This window comes from Centrocercus urophasianus, unplaced genomic scaffold, assembly GCF_019232065.1.
Source record: "Centrocercus urophasianus isolate 14NV4802_14NV808 unplaced genomic scaffold, USGS_Curo_1.0 seq_41, whole genome shotgun sequence".
Classification (NCBI taxonomy): Eukaryota; Metazoa; Chordata; class Aves; order Galliformes; family Phasianidae; genus Centrocercus; species Centrocercus urophasianus.
Genome location: NW_024884989.1, coordinates 1,814,915 through 1,837,500, shown reverse-complemented (window position 1 = coordinate 1,837,500; position 22,586 = coordinate 1,814,915). Strand labels below are relative to the sequence as shown.

General features: G+C 52.9%; 1 protein-coding gene across 4 annotated transcripts in view; it reads left to right on the top strand.

Moving 5' to 3' along the window:
* Positions 1-18,686, top strand: part of PIK3R5 (phosphoinositide-3-kinase regulatory subunit 5) — a 41,930-nt gene extending 23,244 nt beyond the window's left edge. For 2 of the 4 annotated variants that reach the window (XM_042833427.1, XM_042833426.1), the window contains exons 3-19: positions 1,942-2,042; positions 2,963-3,031; positions 3,712-3,850; positions 5,928-5,997; positions 7,804-7,978; positions 8,622-8,775; positions 9,271-9,354; positions 9,844-10,594; positions 10,921-11,074; positions 11,197-11,322; positions 11,543-11,668; positions 12,321-12,414; positions 13,136-13,212; positions 13,728-13,821; positions 15,166-15,248; positions 15,477-15,589; positions 16,550-18,686. In XM_042833427.1, coding sequence (XP_042689361.1) covers positions 1,942-2,042; positions 2,963-3,031; positions 3,712-3,850; positions 5,928-5,997; positions 7,804-7,978; positions 8,622-8,775; positions 9,271-9,354; positions 9,844-10,594; positions 10,921-11,074; positions 11,197-11,322; positions 11,543-11,668; positions 12,321-12,414; positions 13,136-13,212; positions 13,728-13,821; positions 15,166-15,248; positions 15,477-15,589; positions 16,550-16,691 — 2,552 coding nt within the window. In that variant the 3' untranslated portion in view covers positions 16,692-18,686. The remainder of the gene's footprint in view (positions 1-1,941; positions 2,043-2,962; positions 3,032-3,711; positions 3,851-5,927; positions 5,998-7,803; positions 7,979-8,621; positions 8,776-9,270; positions 9,355-9,843; positions 10,595-10,920; positions 11,075-11,196; positions 11,323-11,542; positions 11,669-12,320; positions 12,415-13,135; positions 13,213-13,727; positions 13,822-15,165; positions 15,249-15,476; positions 15,590-16,549) is intronic. The other 2 variants (XM_042833429.1, XM_042833428.1) reach the window with 2 other exon arrangements.
* The last annotated feature ends 3,900 nt before the right edge of the window (positions 18,687-22,586 follow it).

Here is a 22,586-nt window from a genome sequence, read left to right as displayed (position 1 = left end):
GATTCGGATGAGCAGCTGCAAGTAAACTTCTGGATGTGGTTTCCCACCTGGCTGCATCCTGCCCCTGTTCTGCTCATAAACCAGGTGCTGTTCTGCAGTTCTGTTCGGTTCTGTTCATAAAAGTGCCCTGGTGCCACCACAGTGCCCAGCTGTGGCCTGGCTGCCCACAGGGCACCTGCTGAGGGATGGAGGAGACACTTGCAGAGCAGGTGGCTCATGTGCTATTCGTGTCATCTGGGGCTCTCGTTCCTGACCTGTGCATGTGAAGAGCATCACCTTCAGTGCTCAAAGAGCCTTTTTTTTTTTTTTTTTTTTTCTGGATACAGGGTTGAACTCTGCTCCCAGTACTCAGAAAGGTGATGCTTCTGACCAGGACTTTGCAGAGACAAAAGGGAATTCTCACCCAGCGTCCTGCCCGATGCCTGATGGTGCTCTGCTGCACAGTCTTTGTTTATTGTGTCCAGGATTTCCGAGCTGCTTTTTGTGCTGGAGAATATTTTTAGCAAGGACGCAGCTGTTTTGGTGTGTTTTTGGTTACCGCTGCGTTGCCAAATTGAGGAGCCCAGCCCCTGCAGCTTGTAGCTTCCCAGCACTGTTTGCTTTGCTGTGGGTCATCCCAGTACCTTGCCGTGGCTGTGAGTCTAACAGGAATTCCTCTGCTCAGAGCAACGTTAACTCAGCCTTGCTGCATCCTTTGCTTTAGCTCAGATTTCCTGTAGAACACACAGAAATGGGTCAGAGCCCTCAGCCCTGCGTTGTGTTGGCACGGTGCTTCCCTCCAGCCCTGCTCTTGTCTCTGCTGCCTTTCCCTGCTCCCAGCATGCTGTGCATTCAGCCCAGCACTTCTCCAGGGAAGCATCCTAGTATTTCCCTGCCTGAGACACTGCTGCTTCCTCCTCTGTGCCAGCAGTGAGAGGAAGGAAAGGGCTCGTGCCTGGCTCTGCCCTTTGTGTTCACAGCCATGTTCATGCAGGAAGCCTCTTGCTCCTTGGCTGGTGCTGCACTGCTCAGCTCTGCTGGGCTGGGCTCTTTGGGTGCAAAACAGCTTGAATTAACCCCAAACCTCCCTGCTGGAGCTGTGTTTCAGGGCTTTGCCTCTTGCTGAGGTCAGCAAAGCTCCCGTCTGCTCTGACCATATCTCTTGGATGCTGAGTGTTTTCCTGGAGGGTGCTGCTCTTCAGGGCGGCATTGAGTTGTTTGGTCTGCTGGGGTCCTCCAGAGGAGAGCCTTGGTTTTGTGCCATTGCACTGACTTCTCTTAAAGGAAAACTCAGAGCTGAATTACTGTCCATAATGGCTGTGCCCTCGTTGATCAGGTGCCACAACAAAAGGTTGCGCTGGAAAACACTGATCTGTGGAAAATAAAATGTTGCATGGCAGCGAGGGAACTTTGCAATGGGCAACAGCTCCTGCCCTGTTCATTCATCTACAAACATGGCAGGGAGCCAGGAAAACCACAGGCGTCCCAGCACCTGTCTGTGAGAGACAGAGGGAACTACAGCTCCTTCTGCAGTTCTCTTTCAATATCTGGCTATTCTGGATGGGTTTACATGTATTTTATGACTGTTTGGAGCTACTGAGGAGGTGGAATAAATGCTGGGCAGGCTTAGCAGCGATGCTGCTGTGAGGTCTGACCATGCAGCTGCAGGGCCTGGGAAGCTGTTCAGGGGGTGAGCATCACCCTTGGCTGCAGAGGGGCTGGGATCTGAGTTTTGCCTTTGGTGCACTGGGCTGCAAGAAGAATGCTGAGAGGCTTGGTCAAAAGTGATGCTGCTGTGACAAGCGCCGTTTGGAGAGCTTAAATCTGTCCAGAATTAGGGTGTGATTATTTTTTCCCCCATAGCAATATGACCCAGGCATCAAACACCTCCCCCTGACCCCTCCCTGCTGCTCATCCCTCCTGTGAGCACCATTTGGTCATTGTGCTTTGTCTCCCTTGCAGCAGGGCTGTGCCTGAACTGCTGGAGCCTGCAGGAGCTGGTGAGCAGGGATGCTGGCAACTACCTCATCCTGGTGGAGAAAATCCTCGGCAAGGCCAAGGAGGTGAGTGGGGGCTGCTGGCTTTGGGGAGGAGCTTTGCAGGTCCTGATGGGCAATTCGGGGTTGTGTTCAAACCCCATTGGTGGGCAATGTTGGTCCAGCAGCTCCAAAGTGATGGATGCGGAGATTTTGTTGAGGCTCTGCCCAGCTTCCTGCAGTGCAGGGGATGGAGCTGGGGCAGCTGAAGCATCAGTGAGACTCACTGTATGGGCTGCCATGCCCAACCCTGTGTGGGAGAGCTCAGGGCCGCCTGGGGCTGCAGGCAGGAGGACTGGGGGGAATGCCATGATGTGGGAGGAAATCTGGGGTTCATGTGATGGGGTAAATGCTGCCTTTTATTTCTGAGGGAAGAAAGGCTGCCTCGCTAATACATTAACATGATTGCTGCTACTGTTTAATCGACGAGTTGTTTTCAGTGGCTGGGATTGATCTTGTTACAATGACGTTGTATTATGTTGTGCTGTACGTAAATTTTTCTTGCACTTTGTGCCATGCTTGTAAACAAAGGGAGATGGTGTCTGCAAGCCTGCTTTTGAGCACTCCCTATGTCCCTTGAAATAATCTTGCTGAGGATGGGACAGAAATGCATGCTTTGCACTGGGCTTTGCCATTTGCAATCCCTAAGCAGGGCTGGGCTGCCTGCTTTGGTCCACCTGCATAAAATTTTATGCAACTCTGCAAGGATCGAGAGCATCAGAGGGTCAGGAGCTCGGCTGGATGCGGCTTCTCAAGAGTAAAGGCAGAGTGTGCCACTGCCTGCTGCTTCTGTGGGTGCTTTAGGGGGATTTTCCCACGGAGATGATCTGTCTCCACCTGTTGGGGAAGGTTGCACGGTGGTGTGGATTGAGAGGGCTCAGATGCACTCACAGGGGAACATCTGGCACCCCCATGCTCATCCTTCTCCCTTTTGCTGTTTCCTACAGGTGCAGGAGAAGTGTGACTACGACCTGGTGATGCCCCTGGCCCTGCTTTTCTACTACGCCGTCCTCTATGTAAGTCAGCTGCACACAGCACTCCCCAACCCCCTGTAGCTGCCATCTGCAAGGTCCCACTCTGCTTTGGTCTGCTCCTCTCTGAAAAGATCCCATATGAATCTGCAGGGATCAAGGGCAAGGAACGGCTGCACAAGCTGCAAGAGATGAAAAAAAAATGCACTTTGGTGCTTTTAATCTTTGCATTTAAAGATGGGTCAGACAGAAAGGGAGGCAGTATCTCTCTTCAGAGAAGCCAAATTGTTTTCATTGCACTGTAGAGTTGGGCAAAATGCACAGACAATGCTAATGAAAAGGAGCAGAGCATTCACAGGAAGTATTTTTTTATTATCATTATTATTAGCACAATGCATCATTATCCCGAGGAAATCATTGCTGCCAGGTCTTGCAAAAGCACAGACTTCAATGTGATTCATCTGTATGGATCTATGGCTGTTAAAAGGGAGTTTATATATAGGCTGTGGCATGTGAGTCTGGGGAGGCGCAGGGGAGGAAGCTGTTCTGCAGCTGTGCCCAGTGAGGTGCTTTGGCTCTTCCTTAGAAGAGGATGGGGTGTCATGGGGTGAGCCCTGATCCCATCCGCTCCTCTTCCCATCCCACCCCATAACCCCTGGGCTTTATGCAGAGCTCCAGCACCAGCTCCTTGCTCCCTTTCTCACCACCCCTCCCCATCCCTGCAGGCTCCCCACATCCCACCAGACTCCGAGCTGCTCCTGAAAGCTGCCAGCATCTACCACAGCTTCCTCACCTGGCCCGTGCCCTACTGCGACGTTTTCCGTGAGCTGCTCACTTTCATCAGTGATGAGCTCAAGGCACCAGGTGAGTGCTCTTGCCCTGCCGTGGGCTTTCGTGTGACACTGATGCTGCTTCCCTGGATGAGCAAAGCCCCCAGCGCATGCAGAGTGCGACCAGATTTCTCTGAAGGAGCAAGGCAGGATTTCAGGGATGTGTTTTTGGGGTGCTGCCTTGTGGGCAAAGTAATGGGAGCATCCGATCTCGGCCCAGGGCTGGTGTGGATTAGCATGGACTGTCACTATTTCCTGGCTGCCTTTCAGTCTGCTGGTCTTTTGCATGGCAAAGCTCATGCCAGCAGCTTCCGCCGAGCCACAGCCTTTGCTCGAGATGCTCTGTGGCATAACGGGGGTGCTAACAGTGAGTCCATTCATCAGCATGAAGGTGGTGGGAGGGTCTGAGCCTGCTGTGGGGTGGAGTTTCCATAAGGCAGAGGAACTCCCCAGCTGTGTCCTTGTAGAAGAGATGCTGCCTTGTGATCCGGCTTTGGGCACGTGGAGTGGCAGCAGCGCCCCAATTAATTAGGGACTCTTTGCTGATACCCTGTTGTTCCCAATGGAGCAGCTCTTCCAATTATTTCTCAAAAGCCCTGTCTCCTAATCTCCCCATCTTTCCGTGGCTCACAGAGAGCTGTCATTGCACAGAGCAGATTTCAGCCATCATTTTGTCTTGCACAGGGCCGTGATCTGCTCTGAGCAGGGCTGGGGAACGCTTGGAAGGGGATGGGGGCTACAGCTGGGCCTGGTGATACCACCTTGTGTCCTTAATACAGACAGCTGGTTTGGAGATGGAATGTGAAACACAAGGTCTCCATCCATGCAAAGCCCCAAGGGGCACACTGTTAATCTTTTAATGAGACAAGGAAAGATAGGGATGGATGCCCACCATTAAAATCCCCTTTGCAAGTCTCTAAGGAGACCCTGGCCACCCGGAGAGGTGTGTCTGGGCCATCACACAGCTCCTGGCCTCCAGAAGGAGCAGCAGGGCTGATGTGATCACACGGATGCTTGTCCCAGCTCCTCCTTGGCCATATATTGCTGTGACACCACTTGGGGCCCTGCTGTAAAGACCACTGGAAAAGCCCCAGCACTGGGGATGTTGCTTCCTTCTGCCCTTACCACAAGTGCCCAGGGCTGCTGAGCTGGGGACTTTGATCCAAGGGCTTTTCCCCTCCTACAAATGGGATTCCCCCACCACTGCATGAAGCAGCTGATGGGAGGTGTTGGCGTGTGGGGCCGGGTGCCACAGAGCAGCCAAGAACAGTGAAAATGTGTCCTGTGCTGGAACACTGGCCGGGACCTCACAGCCTCCGTGACCTGACAAGAGGCTGAAGCAACAGTTTTGATTGAGATGGGGTAAATATTAACTGAGAACAAGCTGCTGTCAATATTTGCCAAGAATGCTATAGCTTTTATCTACAAGCTGGGACTGATGTCTCTGAAAGAGTGGTGCAAACTGAGGGGGCTGTGGGTACTCCTCCCGTGTTGGTGCAGCTCTGGGGCTGTCAAGCAGCAGTTGGGGTTGGGATGTGGCTGCCCATGGTGCTAAGGGTGCTGGATCTTGTTGATGCCATCTTTTCCAGTATGCCCCTCCTGCTGTTTAGGGTGGGATGGGCTTTGCTGTTGTCTCCCAGTCACAAGGACTGCAACTCCAGGTCCAGCAGATGTCATCCTGATGGCACCATGGAGGCATTCCTGCGGGAGGCAGCTTGGGGACATGGGCTGCCCATGCTAGACTCAGTCCTACCAGAGCCATCGTGGGCTCTGTCCCTGCAGGAGGGATAGTGGCTGTGACCTGCTGGCCACAGGGACATCCAGGACTGGAAGGATAAAGCAAGGGGCAGATTCTGCTGAATTATCACTGGTGTAACCCACAGCAGCCAGCAGTGGGGCTTCAGGGTCTGGACATGGAGCTGCTTCCCCTTCCCACTTTCTGGTTCCTCTCCCACCGCTCCCTTGCTCCTGGGCTCATTCCCCTTGCACTCGAGTTGTGCTTTGCATCTGTAAGGACTTTTGCTGCTGCTGTTCCTGCTACAGCAGACAGCACTTGGAGCAAGGCAGCCTGTGGTACCCCCATAGCTTATGTCCTCTGCTTTCTCCCCCAGGGATTTCCTTCCAGAGGTTGGTGAGGACGGAGCAGGGGCTGCCTATGAAGAACTACCAGAGCTCCACTGTGTAAGTGCAGGCACTGCTGGCCTTGCTCCATCATTTCCACTATCCCATGCTACTTCTGCAGCAACAACAAAGTTGCAGCAATCAGCATCTCAAAAGTAGAGGTGGTGACAGGGGAGAAGAGCTGGATGGCAGAGCTGAGCTGTGGAAAGGGAGGGGGAGAGTGGTTGTGACATTTCCACAACCACAGATGTGTACCTGCAGGCATCCTGTGCTGGATATCCCCAGACAGGGAGACAGATCTGTGGGCAAATCTGAGGCAGGGAAGGCAAAGGCTTGAGCCGCCAGGCCAAAGCAGAACAGGAGCAAGCTCACACCAGTGCAGCAGTGCAGGGCTCGCTGGTTCAGTCAAACCCTGCACCTGACTTGAGGGCTGAACGTTTCTTCCTGCCCTGGCACCTCATTTGTAAATAGGGAAATGAGCCCAGCAGTACATGCCCATCCTGGCTGCAGGGACAGTCCTTTCACAGCTACCCCTGCTCACGATGGGAAGGCTGTCCTGTTGCTTTGGCTTCTATATGCATGCTGCACAGTTTGGGATCTGCACCAGTATCCCACCCAGCTGCACTGATGCTGTTGTGTTGCTTTCCTATTACAGCTGCCCTTCTCTGTGCCAGTGCAAGTGCAAGCACCTGTGGCTTGCAGCGAGGTGGCTGCATTTGCATGAAACCCTGAAAACTTGGCACAAGGCTGTACACAAACTGAATGTCAGGCTTTTTGAAAGCTTGTGCCCTTTGCCTGAGCTTTCTAGAACCAGTTGCACCTTGGCCCATCCTTAATTCAGAGCTGGTTTTGCTCAGTTATGTGCATCGTTCACGTCCATAAATGTAAGCACACGACTACGTGCTCTCCAGGATTTGGGAATTTAAAGCCTGCTGGTGTTCATGTTGTGGTCCAGAGCAAAAAGCCTTCCCAGCTGAAGGATGTGGCTCTTCTCTCCAGCAGCAGCTCCTGGAAAGAAGGCAGCCCTGCTGGTGGCAGAGCAGGAGGAGGCGAGCTATGTGTGCAAGGGCTTCCCATGAAGCCTGCCAGCCTCACATATTTTCCTCCAGATGCCCTCAACAAGGAGGAAAATGTAGCTCATACCTGCACCATCTCCCTGCCGAAGTCCTTCAGAAAACTTAAAGCCCTGCAGCAACTTAAAGCTCAGAAGGAATGCTCAACTCTTTACAAGGGCAGATGATGGCAGGACAAGGGGAAATGGTTTTAAGTTGAAGGAGGGAAGATTTAGGTTGGATTCAGGGGGAAGTTCTTCACTATGAGAGTGGTGAGGAGCTGAAACAGCTGCCCAGAGAGGCTGTGGATGCTCCGTCCATCCCTGGAGGTGTTCACTGGCAGGTTGGATGGGGCAGCCTGGTCTGGTATTAAATGTGGAGGTTGATGGCCCTGCATGTGGCAGGGGGTTGGAGATTCATGGTCCTTGAGGTCCCTTCCAACCCGGGCCATTCTGTGATGCTGTGTGATTCCGTGAAGCTGTGATGTTCACCTTGCAAAAGAAGACGTTTTCTGATTTTCTGTTCCCCTCTCCATCATAAATGCTTGGTGTCCAGTTTGGACAACTGGCTGCTAGGCTGGAGCCCTTCTGGGGCTGGTGATATTGCGGATATGGCAGAAGAGGTGATGCCAAGGAGGGGCAGGACAGAGGATTCCCACCCACCCTCACCGCCAGCATGGCTCTGGCGCTCCTGCACAGCCACATCCGCAGCTCGTATGAAGGGACGCTGCCATCTAGCGGGAATTTACCCAGTGTTGCACACCAGCAGCGTGCCAGCCTGGCTGCCAGCTCTAACAGCCATCCCGTGTCCCCAGGACGGTGCTGCTGCTGAACCGCTCCGAGGTGCAGAGCGAATTCCTCTCCATCGCAGAGAAGCTGAGCGGCACTGAGCCGCCCCGGCACGCCGCGCTCATCCTGCTGCTGGAGCACCTCTACCAGGTCACCTTCGGCACCCGCTGCGACCTGGGCAGCCTGCGCTGCCTCCTGAAGGTGGGCACGGCCTTTCCCCTCTCTTCTCGGGTCTGGGCTCTGGTGCTGTGCCCCCAGCTGGAGATAGGAAAAGCCCCCCGTTGTGAAACGCAGCAAAAAAAAATGTCGTTTGATCCCAGGAACTCTTTGCTCTGGTGTTTATGGGGGGTAAAAACTAGTGGTGAAATCCTGTAGGTGTGTTCAGATGCATTAAGGGACAGGGGAAGGGAGCCAGTCACCCTTTTTCCCTGGGTAACAGTGACAAGGCTCATGGGAAAGGCTCAATGCCATCGGGGTGGGCTCAGATTAGATATGAGAAAAAACTGCTTTATTGAGGTTAGGCACTGGAACAGGCTTGCTAGGGAGGTGGCTGATGCCCCATGCTCATCTGTATTTGGGAAGTATTGGGACAGTGCTCTTAAAGATTAACTTTGGGTCAGCCCCAAAGTGGTCTGATAGTTGAAGCCCATAATCTTCTGCTGGTGGAACTATTCTTTCTCCTCTCTACTCCTTACTCCTCTACTCTTATCCCACTCTGTTCTTGCTGTATTTGTATATGATTTGGAGGGTTAGTGGAGGGAAGAGATACAGGGCTTCAGACTCCGTGACCATCCCTACAGACCTGTGCTCCCCTCCACCTCTCCCTTGGCTCTGCTCTCCCCAGGCCAAGACATTGGAGGAGCTCTCTGAGATCTACGCCAGTGCTGCTGAAGCTCAGGAGGTCGCAGCTGCCAGCAGTGACCCTGTGCTGGCCCGGGAGCGGCTGCAGAGCGTTCTGCAGGACATTGCTGGGGCAGCTGCGCTTCCTGTCATTGGAGGTGAGAAGTCCCTGCACTCTTCTTGTTTCCTGGGTCCAGTGCCAGCTTGATCCCACCATCAGCCATGGGTTCCCTTGTGCTGTGAGCTATGCTTGGAAGTGTGAAACCCTGTTTTGTGCAAAACTTTAACCTGGCACAATAAGACAGGGACTGGGTTTGTTTTTTTCTTTCTCTATTTCATCGCTGCATGATGAGCCAGATGTTTTTTCTTGTCAAAAAAACAATAATCCATCTCCAGCCTTTGTGGCCAAGATGGGAACGTTCAGTCAGAAAACCAGCTGTGGCAGCAATGTCTGCTGCCTGACTTGGTGGCTCTGAGAGTCACATGTGACTTCATGGGTTAATGACAGCATTGTTTCTCTGCGTGATGTGAACTGCCCATATAACCAGCACGGGGTGGGCAGCACCCCATGGCTCTGACCATTTAGATGCCCTGTGTGGGGCTTGCAGCATGGGGAGGGTCCCCACAAGCTGACTCCTCTCCTCTCTCCACAGGAGATGCGCAGCCCCGCAGGCTGCAGCCCATCCCCATCCCTACTTCACGCTGCTATGCTTACAGCTGGGACCAGGATAACTTTGGTAAGCAGAGAGGGGTCCTGACCTCTTTGGCTTCCCCATTCCTGGAAGACCTCTTCTGGCCCCATGAAGGTTGAGCATTCGTGGCTTCATGGCTGCAGTGTGCTGAACCTGCTCTCTAGCTTGGGCTTTGTCACTTTCCTGACTGTCCATTTAGGGTTTGATAATCCAAACACCTTGCATCCCTCTTCCCCTCTGATTTAACCCAGATAGGATGCAGGGTGCATTGGGAACTCTGCATGGGAAGGAAGCAAAAACCCAACCACTCTTTGTTTTTAGAGAACCCAAACAGAATGTGATGTCAAACGAGTTTTGTTTTGTCATCATATCAGAGCGCCTTATGGAAACCTAAAAATGCTCGGGAAGAGGTTTTTAGCTCTTTGTTTGAAGCCATGCAGGGTTAGACAGAATGCTGGCCATGCTGCCATAGGGCCGTTGCATGGGATGCGCATGCACTGCTCGTGTTTCTGATCTCCCTCCCGTGCCTTTCAGATGTCCTCAATGATGTCCTCAGCAAGGAGTGCAGCGTTGTTGAGCCTGTGGCCTCAGAGAATGAGGAGGACGAGGAAGAGGAAGAGGAGGACGTGGAAACAGATGGCTGTTCCCCAGAGAGGGACTCGCTGCTGTCCCCCATCTCCTCCATTTCCAAAGACTCTGTGTACTCAGTGCTGTCAGAAGAGGGACCCAAGCCCTCCCGCGTGTCCCTCTTCAGCAGCTCCAAGGACTCCATCTCAGAGCTGACAGTGGTCTCCAAAAAGTCCTTGCGGTCTTTTGTCTCCAGCCTGAAGGACTGCATGGACAGCGGGTATGCAGAGGACAGCGACGAGAGCTCCCTGGACATGATTGGGCGGCCAGAGCTGAAGATGGAGAAGACCCACCACAAATACAGACACACGCTGACCAACAAAATCTACAAACTTTTCAAGAGCAAAAGCCAGCTGGTCCTCAGGAGAGACCTGAAGGACTGTCCAGATATGGGCTCGCTCCCACTGCGCCGTGCTGAGAGCCTGTGCCACCCCCCGGCCAAGCCCCGCATCCCGGCACGCTCCCGGCGCGCTCACTCATTGCCACAGCACGGGCTGGGCCAGAGGCTGCAGACCCCACAGACCCCACAGCTGCCCAGCCTGCCCCGCCGGCCCTTCCTCAGCTATGACGAGGATGCCAAAGTGGCCACCATGCGTGTGGTGGTCTTCGGCTCCGACCGCATCTCAGGGAAAGTAGCCCGAGCCTACAGCAACCTGAGGTGAGCGGGGCAGCGCGGGGACATGGCTGTGGGATGTGGTGGGGTCCGTGCCTTGAAGGCTTGCTGCTGTGGTCACCGGGGTCCTGGTGTGGGGACATCCAGCTGCTTTTGTCTGCCAGCGGGGACAGTGACTGCCAGGTGACATTGTCATTAAGTCAGTGTGGCACAGACAAGCCATTTTCTATGTGTGCCTTCCATCGCTGCCTCGCTCTGAGGAGACAGGATCCTCCAGCTACCACTGGAGTCTAATTCTGCACATCACATCCTGCCTTGCCAGGCTGTACCGAAGGACATTGCTCATCCAGCCCTCTCCCCGCTTCTCCTAGGCTGAAGGAGAGCACCTGCCCTACACTGACAAGGTACTTCAAGCTGCAGTTTTTTTATGTCCCCGTGAAGAGGAGCTGCCCCTTTCCAACGGCCCTGCTGATGCATCCTCCTCCATCCCCAAGCGACCTGCAGCTCCGTGCCTCAGCACAGATGGTACGTGTCCTCATCCCACAGCAGGCTGGGCAGCAGCAGCCCTGGGGTCTCTTCCACCAGCCCTAAGCCAGGGCAGAAGAGCTGGGGGGGCTCCGGGGTGACCCCCCCATCTCTGGTTTCAGGAGCCCACCTCAGCTGGGGCGGAGAGCAGCACCAACGACATCTCCCACTACATCGGCATGTTGGACCCATGGTACGAGCGGAACGTTCTGGGGCTGATGAACCTGCCCATGGATGTCCTGTGTCAGGTATGAACGTGTTGGCTGGGAGAGCTCGGTGTCCCCTTCCCTGAGGCGCATTTGCTGAACATCGCGCCTGAAGCTGCCCGACAGGCTGTGCTGTGTGTGGGCATGGGGTGGAAACGGGTGGTTCTGGTGGTCGGGAGGAGGGTTTCCATCCCTGAGGTGGTGGTGCTGGGCTATAGGTCCCACATATCCATCAGGGTTGTGACCCCCCTCCTCACTGCAGTCTGCCAAGCCTGAGGCTGAGCCCCAGGAGGACTCCCGGGAGCAGCTGCCCATCCTGGCCGACGTGATCCTCTACTACTGCCGCTTTGCCACGCGCCCCATCCTGCTGCAGCTCTACCAGACCGAGGTAGGCAGAGGAGCTCAGCAGGGGAAAGGGGGTCCTCTGCCCGTACCACCAACGTGGGGCCCACCTGGGAGGTGGGTATGGGTATGGCAGAGCTGCTGTGTGCTGGTGGGGCTGAGCTTGGTCTCCTTGTATTCCCCTGGGGACCTGCGCACGTGGGCCCACAGCGCTTTGGCTGATGCTCTGGCTAAGGGATCAGGGGTCTGCAGGTCCTGGCCCAACCATTCTCAACTGACACGAGCAGTTTTCCTTCCCAATACCTTTCTGCCCTACACAAGAGAGATTCCTGTCAGTGCTGGCAGATCAATCACATTGCTGGAAATCTCTCTGGTGTTCTTTTTCCCAAGCCAAACCCCTCCACATAATCCCTTCTCCATAACCTGCTGTGCGAGAAGGTTCTCCTGCAGTGGAGAAGGTTTGAATGCATTTCTGTGCTCGTGGCTTTGATGGTTCACGTGCCGATGGTCTGTTAAAACAGTCTGAGGTGTAGCTGGAGGAAAGTGCCACCCGAGGCAGTGGTTGAAATGTGTATTTTCAAAGCTGAAATAATTTGCCCATTTCCTGTGGAAAGAAGTGGGAGGGACAGGTTACATCCTCCAGCTCCACGGCCCTGTGAGGTCACCTCATCACCACATCTCCTCTCTCCTCCTGGCAGCTCACCTTCATAGGGGGGGAGAAGATGACCGAAGTCTTCATCCATTCCCTGGAGCTGGGTCACTCGGCGGCCACACGGGCCATCAAGGCATCAGGTCTGTGACTGTTCCTTCTTCTATCTCCCCACTTCTGCAGCTTTGGGGTGGGTGTCCACACACTGCTGGGCTGGGAGATGTCTGCCAAGAGGGGCTGCAGGGATGCAGGGGAAGGGAGAGGACTTTGGCCTCAATGTGGGATCCAGGAGGGCTCTGAAGCCAGGCTTCCGGTTCTTGCGTTCCCCTTCAGGAGTGAAGCCGTGTCCGTACCTTGCTCCTTTTTCTTCTGTTAACTCTCTGAGTGTATGAGCTGTAAAGAAGTTTCAAGCCTGCAGCTCGCAGGACATCTCTTGGCTAACCACTGTACTGCATCCCAGCACTGTGTCATGCTTTTAACCTGCAGCTTTTCTGACATCTCGTCTTGTCCGTTTGATCAGAGCTCACCAAGCACCCCTTTCCCCACAAACTATCATCGCCCCACTCCCCCAAAGTGCTGACTTGGCCAAGGAGCTGGGTTAGCCATGCATCCTCTTATTGCTTTGTGCCTTCCCCGGAGCACTGCCCCTGCTGCACTGCTCTCAGTTTGCCCTGTAACTTCTGCACTGGATGAATTGCTTTCTGGCAGCTTTTAAGCCACATTTTCCTTTCTGCTCTGCGTCTGCGTTCAGCAAAGCAGGATTTTTTTTCCCTTTTCTGTAGGTACTGAGTGGTGCTACGTTAGCAGCCCTGAAGATTGGGGAGAAAAGGTCACCAGGTGACATTTGCTCCTTGTTTTGTGCAGGTCCGGGCAGCAAAAGGCTGGGCATAGATGGAGACAGAGAAGCAATCCCACTAACACTACAGATCGCCTACAGCAAGGTGAGCACGTGGGGACTGCAGAGCACAGCTGTGTCAGAAATCCACCTCAGTGCTGTCTCAGCTGGGGGCTGGAAGGGACAAGTGTTGAGAGCGTGCTGGTGGAGCCTGAATCCAAGGCCAGCGGAGCCAAAATGAACCTAATGTTCAACTTGCTGGCTAATTGGTGGTGGCTTTCCACTCCTGAGAAGCCCAAGATAATAAGGAATGTGCAGCCAGCTCCCATAGCCTTGATGCGTGCTGGGTGCCAGTTTGTATCAGTGGGCATTGCTTCCAGGGAGCAATCTCCTGCTGCTCACAGCAGTCCTGTTTTTGTGGTTTCTCTGTAATTACTTGGTGTTACCTCTGATCAATTTTTATAATTCCAAGGCCAAACAAATTTTAATGCCTACTCAAAATTTGCCTGTTCAGCTTCAGGGAAACCCAGGTCTGGGTCAGCCCACCACAGGAGGTAGAAGTGGGAGGCAGGGTAACAGCCTGAAGGATGGCATCTCACATGCTTCAGTTTGTCCCTGCAGACAGCCATCAGTGGAAGGAGTCAGTGGAACGATGTTGAGAAGGTCTGCACGTCTGTTAACCTCAGCAAAGCCTGCAAGAAGTACGAAGATCTGGGTGGGTACAGCTGGGCTTTGGGACTCGGGGTGGGAGGCAGTGGGAGGGAATGGTGGAGTGAGATGACAGCTTAGCTCCTCTAGGCAGAGCAAAGCAGGGATGTGTGACTGTAGAAAACACCTGGGAGGTGCCTGTTGCTCCCTGGGACAAGAGATAGGGCAGCCTCTGGCTCTCCTTTGCACCATGCCAGGGTTGAAGGGCATTTGATTTCCCGTTATCCTTTAGCTTCAAGCTAGGGGAGTCTGCTGCACTGGGTTGCCCCTTAGGAAGAGGTTAAACTTCCTAAATAAAGAACTGAGGGAAGAAGTGCTTGTACTGGGTCCTGCCATCACAGCAGCAGTGCCCTGCAGCCAGCCTTCTGCAGGCTCTCACTGCAGCTCCGTTTCCTTCCTGCCCTCGCAGATAGCTGCTGCCATGTTGGTTTGTTTCATAATTACCTTTTTTTTTTTTTTAGTTCAGGTTGCTGGGAGGGTATGAATAAGGCTTTGAAGCTTTTAAAGGCAGCAAGACTTTTAATCTGTTAGCTTGCTGATGTAGAAGCAACTTCTACATTCTTGCTTGAGCTCTGCTATTTTGACAAGCAGACACACAGTTCTGAGCAAACTGAGGATTTTTTTTGATCCTCTTTCCTTGTGTGCTTTTTGTCTGGCAGATTTGTATTTGTGAGCAGAGCAGTCAGGTCAAATAGGTGGTCTACCAACCAGGAGATAGCTCCTATGTGCCCCACGGAGCTCCACCTAAATCTCCATTCCTCCTGTTGGTGCTCCATCTGTTAAGTCCTGCAGACAACCTTGGAAATACTCCAGCAGGAGTTAGTTGCTCATCTCCTGTGTGCTTTGAGTTGGGTGTTTCTGTGCGAGTTCGGGAGCTTTGCTTTGTGCACTGGCTTTGTTTCAGGGCATGACTTCAGCTCAGTGCTTGGGGAGAAGCTTCTCCTTCGTGAATCTCCTTCCTTCCAAATAAACCTGGTCTCCTGAGGGTCTCTGTGTTTTCACGCTCAGCGGTTTGGCCACAGGATGTCACTGTAATTCCAGACAAGCAGGAGCATCTCCAAGCAGACTGCAGGAAGGGCCAAACTGGGAGAGCTCTTGATGCTGAGGCCATTGCTTTTCTCCTGTTTAGGGGCTAAGATACTTACATGTTCTTTGCTGCTGTGTTTGGAAGATTATCCGTCTCTCTCATTGCTTTCCTACCATGCAAGTAGGAAAGCTACAGATACACTGTATTTCTCTGCAAGTGGAATCTTGCTGGGACCCACTTGCTTTGGGACGTGTTGTTGGGCAGGGGTACCAACTGAGTTCCTACCAGGATCCCCAGGTGATAACAGTTCCCTTTTTGTTACAGCCTCAAAGACGGAGTGTCTCAACTTGACCATGACGGAAGTGGTTAAAAGGCAAAACTCCAAATCCAAAAAAAGTTTCAATCAGGTAACTCAAATCATGGTGCTTTTACATTTGGTAACAGGGGCTCCTCAGATGGGAGGGAAGCAGGGCAAGAGGTGGAGTTTGAGATCTGTGGAGCTGTCAGTAACGCCTTGGGGAATCCTGTTTGTATTGGCCATCGGCCTCAGCTTTGGGGCGCCCTGCTCTCCTTCCCTGCACAGGGTTAATGCACAGAGCCTGTCACATCCCTCACTTGGACTCCTTTTCTATCAGCAGCTCAGCGTGTCCCAGATTAAGGTAGACAAGGTCCAGATTATTGGTGTCCAGTCCTCCTTCGCTGTGTGCTTGGATCAGGACGAGCAGAAGATCCTGCAGAGTGTAACCAGGTAAGATCTGCAACATGGCACCAGCCTCCCAGGGTGGTGCATCGTCTGTCTAAGGACTTGTCCACAAAGTACAGGTGACCAAGAGGGACAGCGTCCTGATCACCATGGTGTACCTGTGCCAGATGCCCAAGCTGGTGTGACATAGCTTCAAGATCTGTAGTGCAGTTGTGTTCACATGGGATGGATGATCATATCCCAAAAGCATTTTACCTTTTATGACTACCACAGCCTGGAGGGTGATCTCTAGTCAACTGTTCAGCTTCTTGAAGAGCTCTTCCAGCAAGACCAGTCATAAGTCAGAGAAAAGTCATGCATTCTAAATGGGTACTTGGGGAGCATTAGGTGTATATGAGCAGAGCCTTCAACTTCTTAATCTCACTGGAGTCCTCCATCACCTTTGACATGCCTATTCATCTCCCACTCATGATTTTCATGGGAGAGCCTGGGGTAGAGCATGCAAAAATTGTTTATTTGACTGTTCTTCCATCCATTGTGCCCCCAGGGCAGAAGCTGGCTCCCTGGGACAGGATTTGTAAACTCACTGTGCTTCCATGGGCACAAAGAGATCAAACCAGCTGACCCACTGGAAAAAAGATTTCAGATGTTGTCTCATTTACTAAAGAAAAGTTTCTTAGTTAACTTGTTTGCTGTGAAACCCAAGGGACTAATGTGAGAGTACAGTGCAGGAAATGTACAAGGAGCTATTTCCATTTCACCAGAACAGCAGAGGTGCAGAAATTCTCATTTTCTCTAATGGGTGTCAGAAATGGCTCTGTGTGTATCCTTCTGCTCTGGATCCCAACCTGAGCCAGCTTATAGGACCTGAACCCTAACACTCAAACCCCAGTCCTGTTAAAGACTGCACTGATTCCTGCTTGCAAAGTTTCTGCTGCACACCATGACTGTGATTCTCAGCCACACACCCGACGTACATCTTGGTTTCTTTTTGCTCCCTCGCAGGTGTGAGATCTCTGTGTGCTACAGACCAAGGGACAGTGATCCTCTTGCACTGAGAAGGTCCTCTTTGACTCCCCAGGACTCCTCTGAGTTTCATTCTCTCCTGTGTTTACCCATTTCCACCTTCAGTGGAGCGTTGCCATAGAAGAACCCTGTGCTCTCATTGGACCAGACATGCATCCAACACCAAAATGAAGCTGTCCTGCTGGAGACCAGCCACTTTTGTCCAAGACATCCTGCAGTCTGAAGCCATAGTGTGGTGATTGAACTGCTTCTGATGTGAGCTGAGCCCATCCTTGGGAAATGATGTTAGTGTCAGGCTCCGATACAGCTCAGGATTCCCTGGGAGGAAAGTGAGATCTCCACCTGGTTGAGCAGGCTGCCAACACCAAACTGAGAGGACAAGGCAAGGACAGCGACGTTTTCCTGCCAGCAAATGGTGCTGTGGCCATACTTAGTGACTGCAAAGCCTATGTGATGCTGGGGAGAATGCATTCTGGAAAGTGAATGTCTTTGGCTGAGTGGTGGCAGGTGGAGCAGATGCATGTGGAGTTGAAAACCACGCAGCCAATGTTCTGATGACATTTCACTTGCAATAAGCCAGCGATGCCGGGGATGGTTCTCTGGGGATAGGCACAGGCTTTCTCAGGGTTTGCTTTAAATTATGAGAGATGGGTGCAGAGAAACAGCACAATGCAGAATGACCCAGCTGGGGCCCAGAAAGAGCCCAGTATGAATTATGGACTGCTCTTTGTGTTCCAGCGAATCCAGTGCAATAGGCCATACCAGGGCATGGGCAGCTCATCACACATATGTGTTAGCTGTAAATCCAGGACCTGCAGGAGATAACCTTCCACTTCTTGCAGAGTTTCAGAGTTCATCCAGGAGGGAGATGGAGTTGCTGTTCAGCTGGTGTTCTTGCATCCTGCTCACCAGTGCATGAGTGCTAGAGACATCCCAGAGGCTGAATGCTCTATAGGTGCTTGAAATAGAGCATAAACCATGTTCGTGCTCATAGGAGGGAGGGGAGTACTGGGTAAAGTGCTAGGATTGCCTTGCCTCACCTCAGGGTGTGGCTTTGGTAGAGAAGGACCCAGCACCAATAACACTAGTGATGCTTGCAGGCAATGATAGGCTCTGAGATCCCCTCTCCCCTGCAGGTTCCCCTGGAGGTTCCCCCCCACCCTCCTCTTTCTCTCCGTGAGGCCTTAGGTACAGAAATTTGCAATAGTTGGGAGCTTTTGGAAGTATTTTGACCCCAGGAACAATAAATGAGGCTAGAAGCTAAATGAGGCTAGAACCTTGCTTGGTTTGACAACTCTCAGGTTATTTCAAGTTAGCTGGTGGTTGCATTAACGATGGCTGGCAGAAGAGCATGCTGCCTGTTGCAGGCTTAGGAGTATGCCAACACCAAGGATGTGCTCCCTGGGAGGCATCTGGAAGGGACTCCATCCTGCTGGGGCTGCGGGGCTCAGCCACGGTGAGCTCTGCTCCATCTGGGTCCTCCAGCAAATGGGGCCTGGGCAGCCCTTGGCACTAATTGGAGTGAGACTGGGCTCCGTCCCAAGGCCTGTGGGCACAGCAGCTGTGTTCCCCTTGGTGGTGACATTGCAGCATTCTAAGTCCAACAGGCCCCGAGGACCGGGATCAGGTTTTAAACAAGTTTTCCCGTTGACTTTTCACATTTCCCAGACAGGCTTGTGTGCGTTGTCTCCAATGGGGCTGAAATTTGACAGCTGATTTTTTTTTTTTCTTTAGTTGTTGTTCAGTTCATTAAAATAGCACCTTATCCTGTCAAAACAGTGCTATTTGTGATCCCTACATCCGTGGCTAAATATATTCCTGCTGCTGTTGGTGGTGCAAAGCTCTTTGGTCTCAGCTGGCCATATAGAACTACAGGAGAAGAGTTTCCACGCTGGGGAGGAAAAACAAGCACACCCTCTGGGGACTCGTAATCCTGGCTCATTTTTTGACCTCTGATGCTTTCTGGAAATGAAAAGAAGGAAGTGGAAGGTTCCTTCAGGCCGTCCTTGTACATATATGTGCAGCCTTACCAAACCTGTGTCACGTTTGTGCTGATCTGTAAAATAGCGTTTAAAGGACTTTTAAAGTAACTGTAAGATATTAAAGGAGGATTTATTTCGAGTACAGGCATGGTGTTTGTGTCAGTGCTTCCCAGCAGGAGGAAGGCACAGCTTCGTATCTGTGCACAGAGGGCACCCAGTGCTTTGCAAAGCACTGATCTGAGGGCAGGAAAAAGCCCATCAGGTCGCCATGGCTGTGAGCTGGGTGCCAGAGGGCACGGAATCGAGACCTGCAGCAGCAAATTGAGCTCAGAAGCAAGATCCAGTGCTGTAACGCCCACATCAGTTTTGTTCTGGATTAAGGAGAGAAGCTTGCAGAGTTTGTATGTGTGAGATCTGTGTGTGTGCCTTTCTCTTCCTGAAGTGCATTCAAGGCTGAGCTGGTAGGGGTGAGGATCAGGGTGCTGTATAGACAAAAAAGCCCTACCCCACCCATCTGCCACAGATGGGCTGAGCTGGTGCTAGGCTGGGTGCCGTGGGTCATATCCCAGGTGCAGGGACTTGCCCATAGGTGTGTGCAGCTCAGCACCTCTGATCCCTTCCTCATGCTCACCGTGCTGTTTGTTGGCAGTGCCACTGCAAAAGCTTCCCCTTGCACCTTCCTGGTAGAAGTCCCAGCCCAGCAGTGCTGTGCCCCCCATTCTGTGTGCGTCCATCGCTGCAGCTCAGGTGTCCTTCAGCCCAGCTGGGCTCCCTGCCCACACTCCTGTGTGACCCTCTGGCACTGCTGATCTCACAGGGGTTCACCAACACAATTCACATCTTTTCAGGAGGAAAAAGGAGAAGCAGAGGTGAGGCGCAGGGCCTGGCTCCCTGCCCTGCTTCCTTCCTGGACTGCTGGTTTCCAAAGCATGGTTCAGCATCGTGCTTTCAAGGAGTTGCAGGTAGAAAAGAGTGGAAGTCTGCTGTGAGTTTTGCTCATTTCTGAAGGGTTTTGGCCAGTGCCGAGGTCTGAGTAGGGCAGGTGACTCCTGTGTGCCTCGGGATCACGCTTTGTTCAGGATTGGTGAGAGCGGAGCCAGGAAGCAGAACGCCAGAGGAGGCTGGTGCTCACCTGGCAGCGCCTGCTGCTCCGCTGTCCTTATCTCACTTCTGCTAATTAATGATCAATTAAAAGTTCATGAGGCTCCCAGTGCCTGGATGAAGAACAGTTTTCCAATAGGGAAAATTCACTCGAGAAGAGGAGCAATGTGCCAACAACACAAAGATGCGTAAGGATCAGTGTGCTCAGACACAGCCCACGTGTCAGCGCTCGCTGTGGGCACAATTCGCTCCTTGCTGATCCCTCTGCTCCTGGCTTAGAAATTTGGTGGCTCTCAGAAGGGGTCAGACCTGGCCTGGCAGCAACCTGGCAGAGGAAACGGCTGTTTTCCTTGCTTGAGATGTGCTCAGTATGCTGTGCCTGTGCACTGACTGCAGGGTCTTTCCAGAAGGGCTGTCTGAACCGCAGGCTGAGGCACTGCCCCTGTAGCCAGAAATGTGAGGACAGATCTGTCTGCAGAGCCAGGGCTTGGGCACTGCCTCACTCTGAAAAAGCCTTTTCCTGTACAACAGTGCCTTTCTTTCCCATAGTTGGTTTCTGTGTCAACTTATAACCAACCATGGCCCTAAGCCACCTGAGAACAGGACGCTCTTGTGAGAGGTTCCTCGAAGAAACTGCACAAAGCTCAGCCCATTGGGAGCCTCCCTGCCCAGTAACCCAGCTGAAATGTGATCCCAAAGCAGTTTTGCTGCTGTTTTGGGGGCAGTTTTAATGGGGCACAGGGCACTGTTACCAACAAGAAGCAGTGGGGTAGCTCCAGCTGCACCCCTTCTCTAGCGCACGGTCCCCAGGAGGTGATGCAAGGGACGAAGGAAGGGGCAGCACCTCTATGTGCACACCTGCAGCCCATTGTGAGCCCCTGCCCCTACAGCAGAGTGACCCATGGGCGTGTGGCCCCTCCAAGATGTGATGTGCTGGGGCCTGGCACAAGCAGTCTGCATACAGCAGGGATTCTTCCTCTGCTTAACTTCACAGCCATCACAGGAGGAAATACGTGCCAATCTTCACTTTGGAGCCAACTTCTGCCCCTCTTAGAGCCATCTGTGCTATCTCATGGCTGAAGCCCGCGTGCCTCCAAGACACGTCTGCACACAGATGTGCTTGCTGTGTTATAAGTGCTGATGTGGGCAGAAGGGTTGCACTGAGCTCCCTGCTGCGGGTTTGGGAACAGCTCCCCGTGTTTTAGGGTAAAAGAGTGGGTGGGTCTGTGTGCAGCACCAGCCTCTGTTACTCAAACAGACGTGCCCAAGTGTATCGCTGAGCACAGCAGTGCAACACGGACACAGTCTGCTTGTCAACACATGGCTGAACCCAGCAGGTAGCTGCATGCTCTTTGTGTCAAGTTTCTATTCCAGCAGACACATGAAAAACAAAAGCAACCCCCGCAGCCGGGCCCTGCGCACACGTGCAGCTCTGAATGGGGGTTTCACTCCAACATACACCCAATGTCCTACCAGGGCTGTGCTCGCCCCGTGCTCCTCAGGTACTCGCTGCTCTGGGTGGTTGCTGGGCAATTTCAGAGTTCCCCATATTGTGGGGGCTTTATTCCTCCTCTGTGGCTTTCTCCCATCTTCCTTCCTTCCCCAGTTCTTCACCCCTGGCTTTAAAAAGGACAAGGGATGGAGCAGCACTTATGGTGGGTAAGGGAACGGCAGTGCCTTCACTTCGATCCCACTGCCAGGAGGGTGCAAACCAACCCATTGCAAGGACCTGCAAACAATGGGGAAATGAGGCATCTCTTGGGAGCAAAGCACATTATACCCATGTTGTTTAGGGAGAGGGAGAAAGGCTGCTGTGTAACTGTGGTGCTTCCCATGTTTTCATGAATGAGGTGGGTGATGGAGCAGATGACACCTGAATTGTTTTCATAGGTGAAGCTGAGCAGAGGAGGAAAGTGACTGGGTAGGAAAATCAGAATTTAAAGGTAGTATCCTTATTTATCCATAGACTGCAGTGCAGTGGGGGCCAACACGTGGGGCTGAGGGGTGATGAGGATGTGGGGATGCAGCCTGGCTCTGAGCTGCTGTGGCTGTGCACAGGGCAGGGATGCTTGCCATGCCCAGTTGTGTACTTGTGCTGGATGGGTTCTGGGCCCATCCCTGCCCACGTGAGCAAGTGTGGGGTTAAGCAACAACCTGCCCCTGCTCTGCCCCACCCCATGGGATGGAAACCAGAGCTCGTGCAGCCTGAAAATCCACTGTGGGAGCAGCCCTGCTGCCCTGGCACCCACATCGTTTCTGGGAGCAGAAATGCAAGCCCTTGGCTTACGTGCATGCAGCACTTCAGGTCTGCACAAAAAGCCAGATCTGGAGGTGGTGTCCAGCAGCTGATCTTGGTGCCAGCAGCACACAGTGGCTGCAGCACCCACATCCACCTCCTTGGATGCTGCCTTGGCTGCTCCATCGCTGCCTGTTGGTGTGATTCCAGGCACAGTGGTTTCTTATCAGCTGTCTGCTCAAGCTGTTTGCTATGATTTTCTAGCCCGTATAATCCTAGAGGTGAGCAGTCATCCCTCCTGCTGTTAGCACATGTACTTTAGCACAAGCCTTTATCCACCCTTGCAAGACACGCTGATGCTGCTCAGACTTGCAAAGCCCATGCCATATTATCTTGCTTCTTGTTGTGGGCTTTTCACAAAGTCTTGAAGGTAGCTTGGTTTGGACAAACCAAAAAGGCAAACTAAGGCCACAAAACCAGCTGTTCCCTTGGGTTCTCTTTCTCCCCCTGTATCTCCATCCTCTCTGTTAAAGATAGAATAAACCAGAGTCTGACCGGGTTGGGATGTGACATAAAATATTGCTCAGTCTGTGACTTGTTCACTTGCAAATGGGAGGAAAACCATCCTTTGGCTTTAGCCATGGTGGTTCAGATGTGGGCCAGCAGAGCCTTGCCTGCAGGCTGGGTGGTTTGGCAG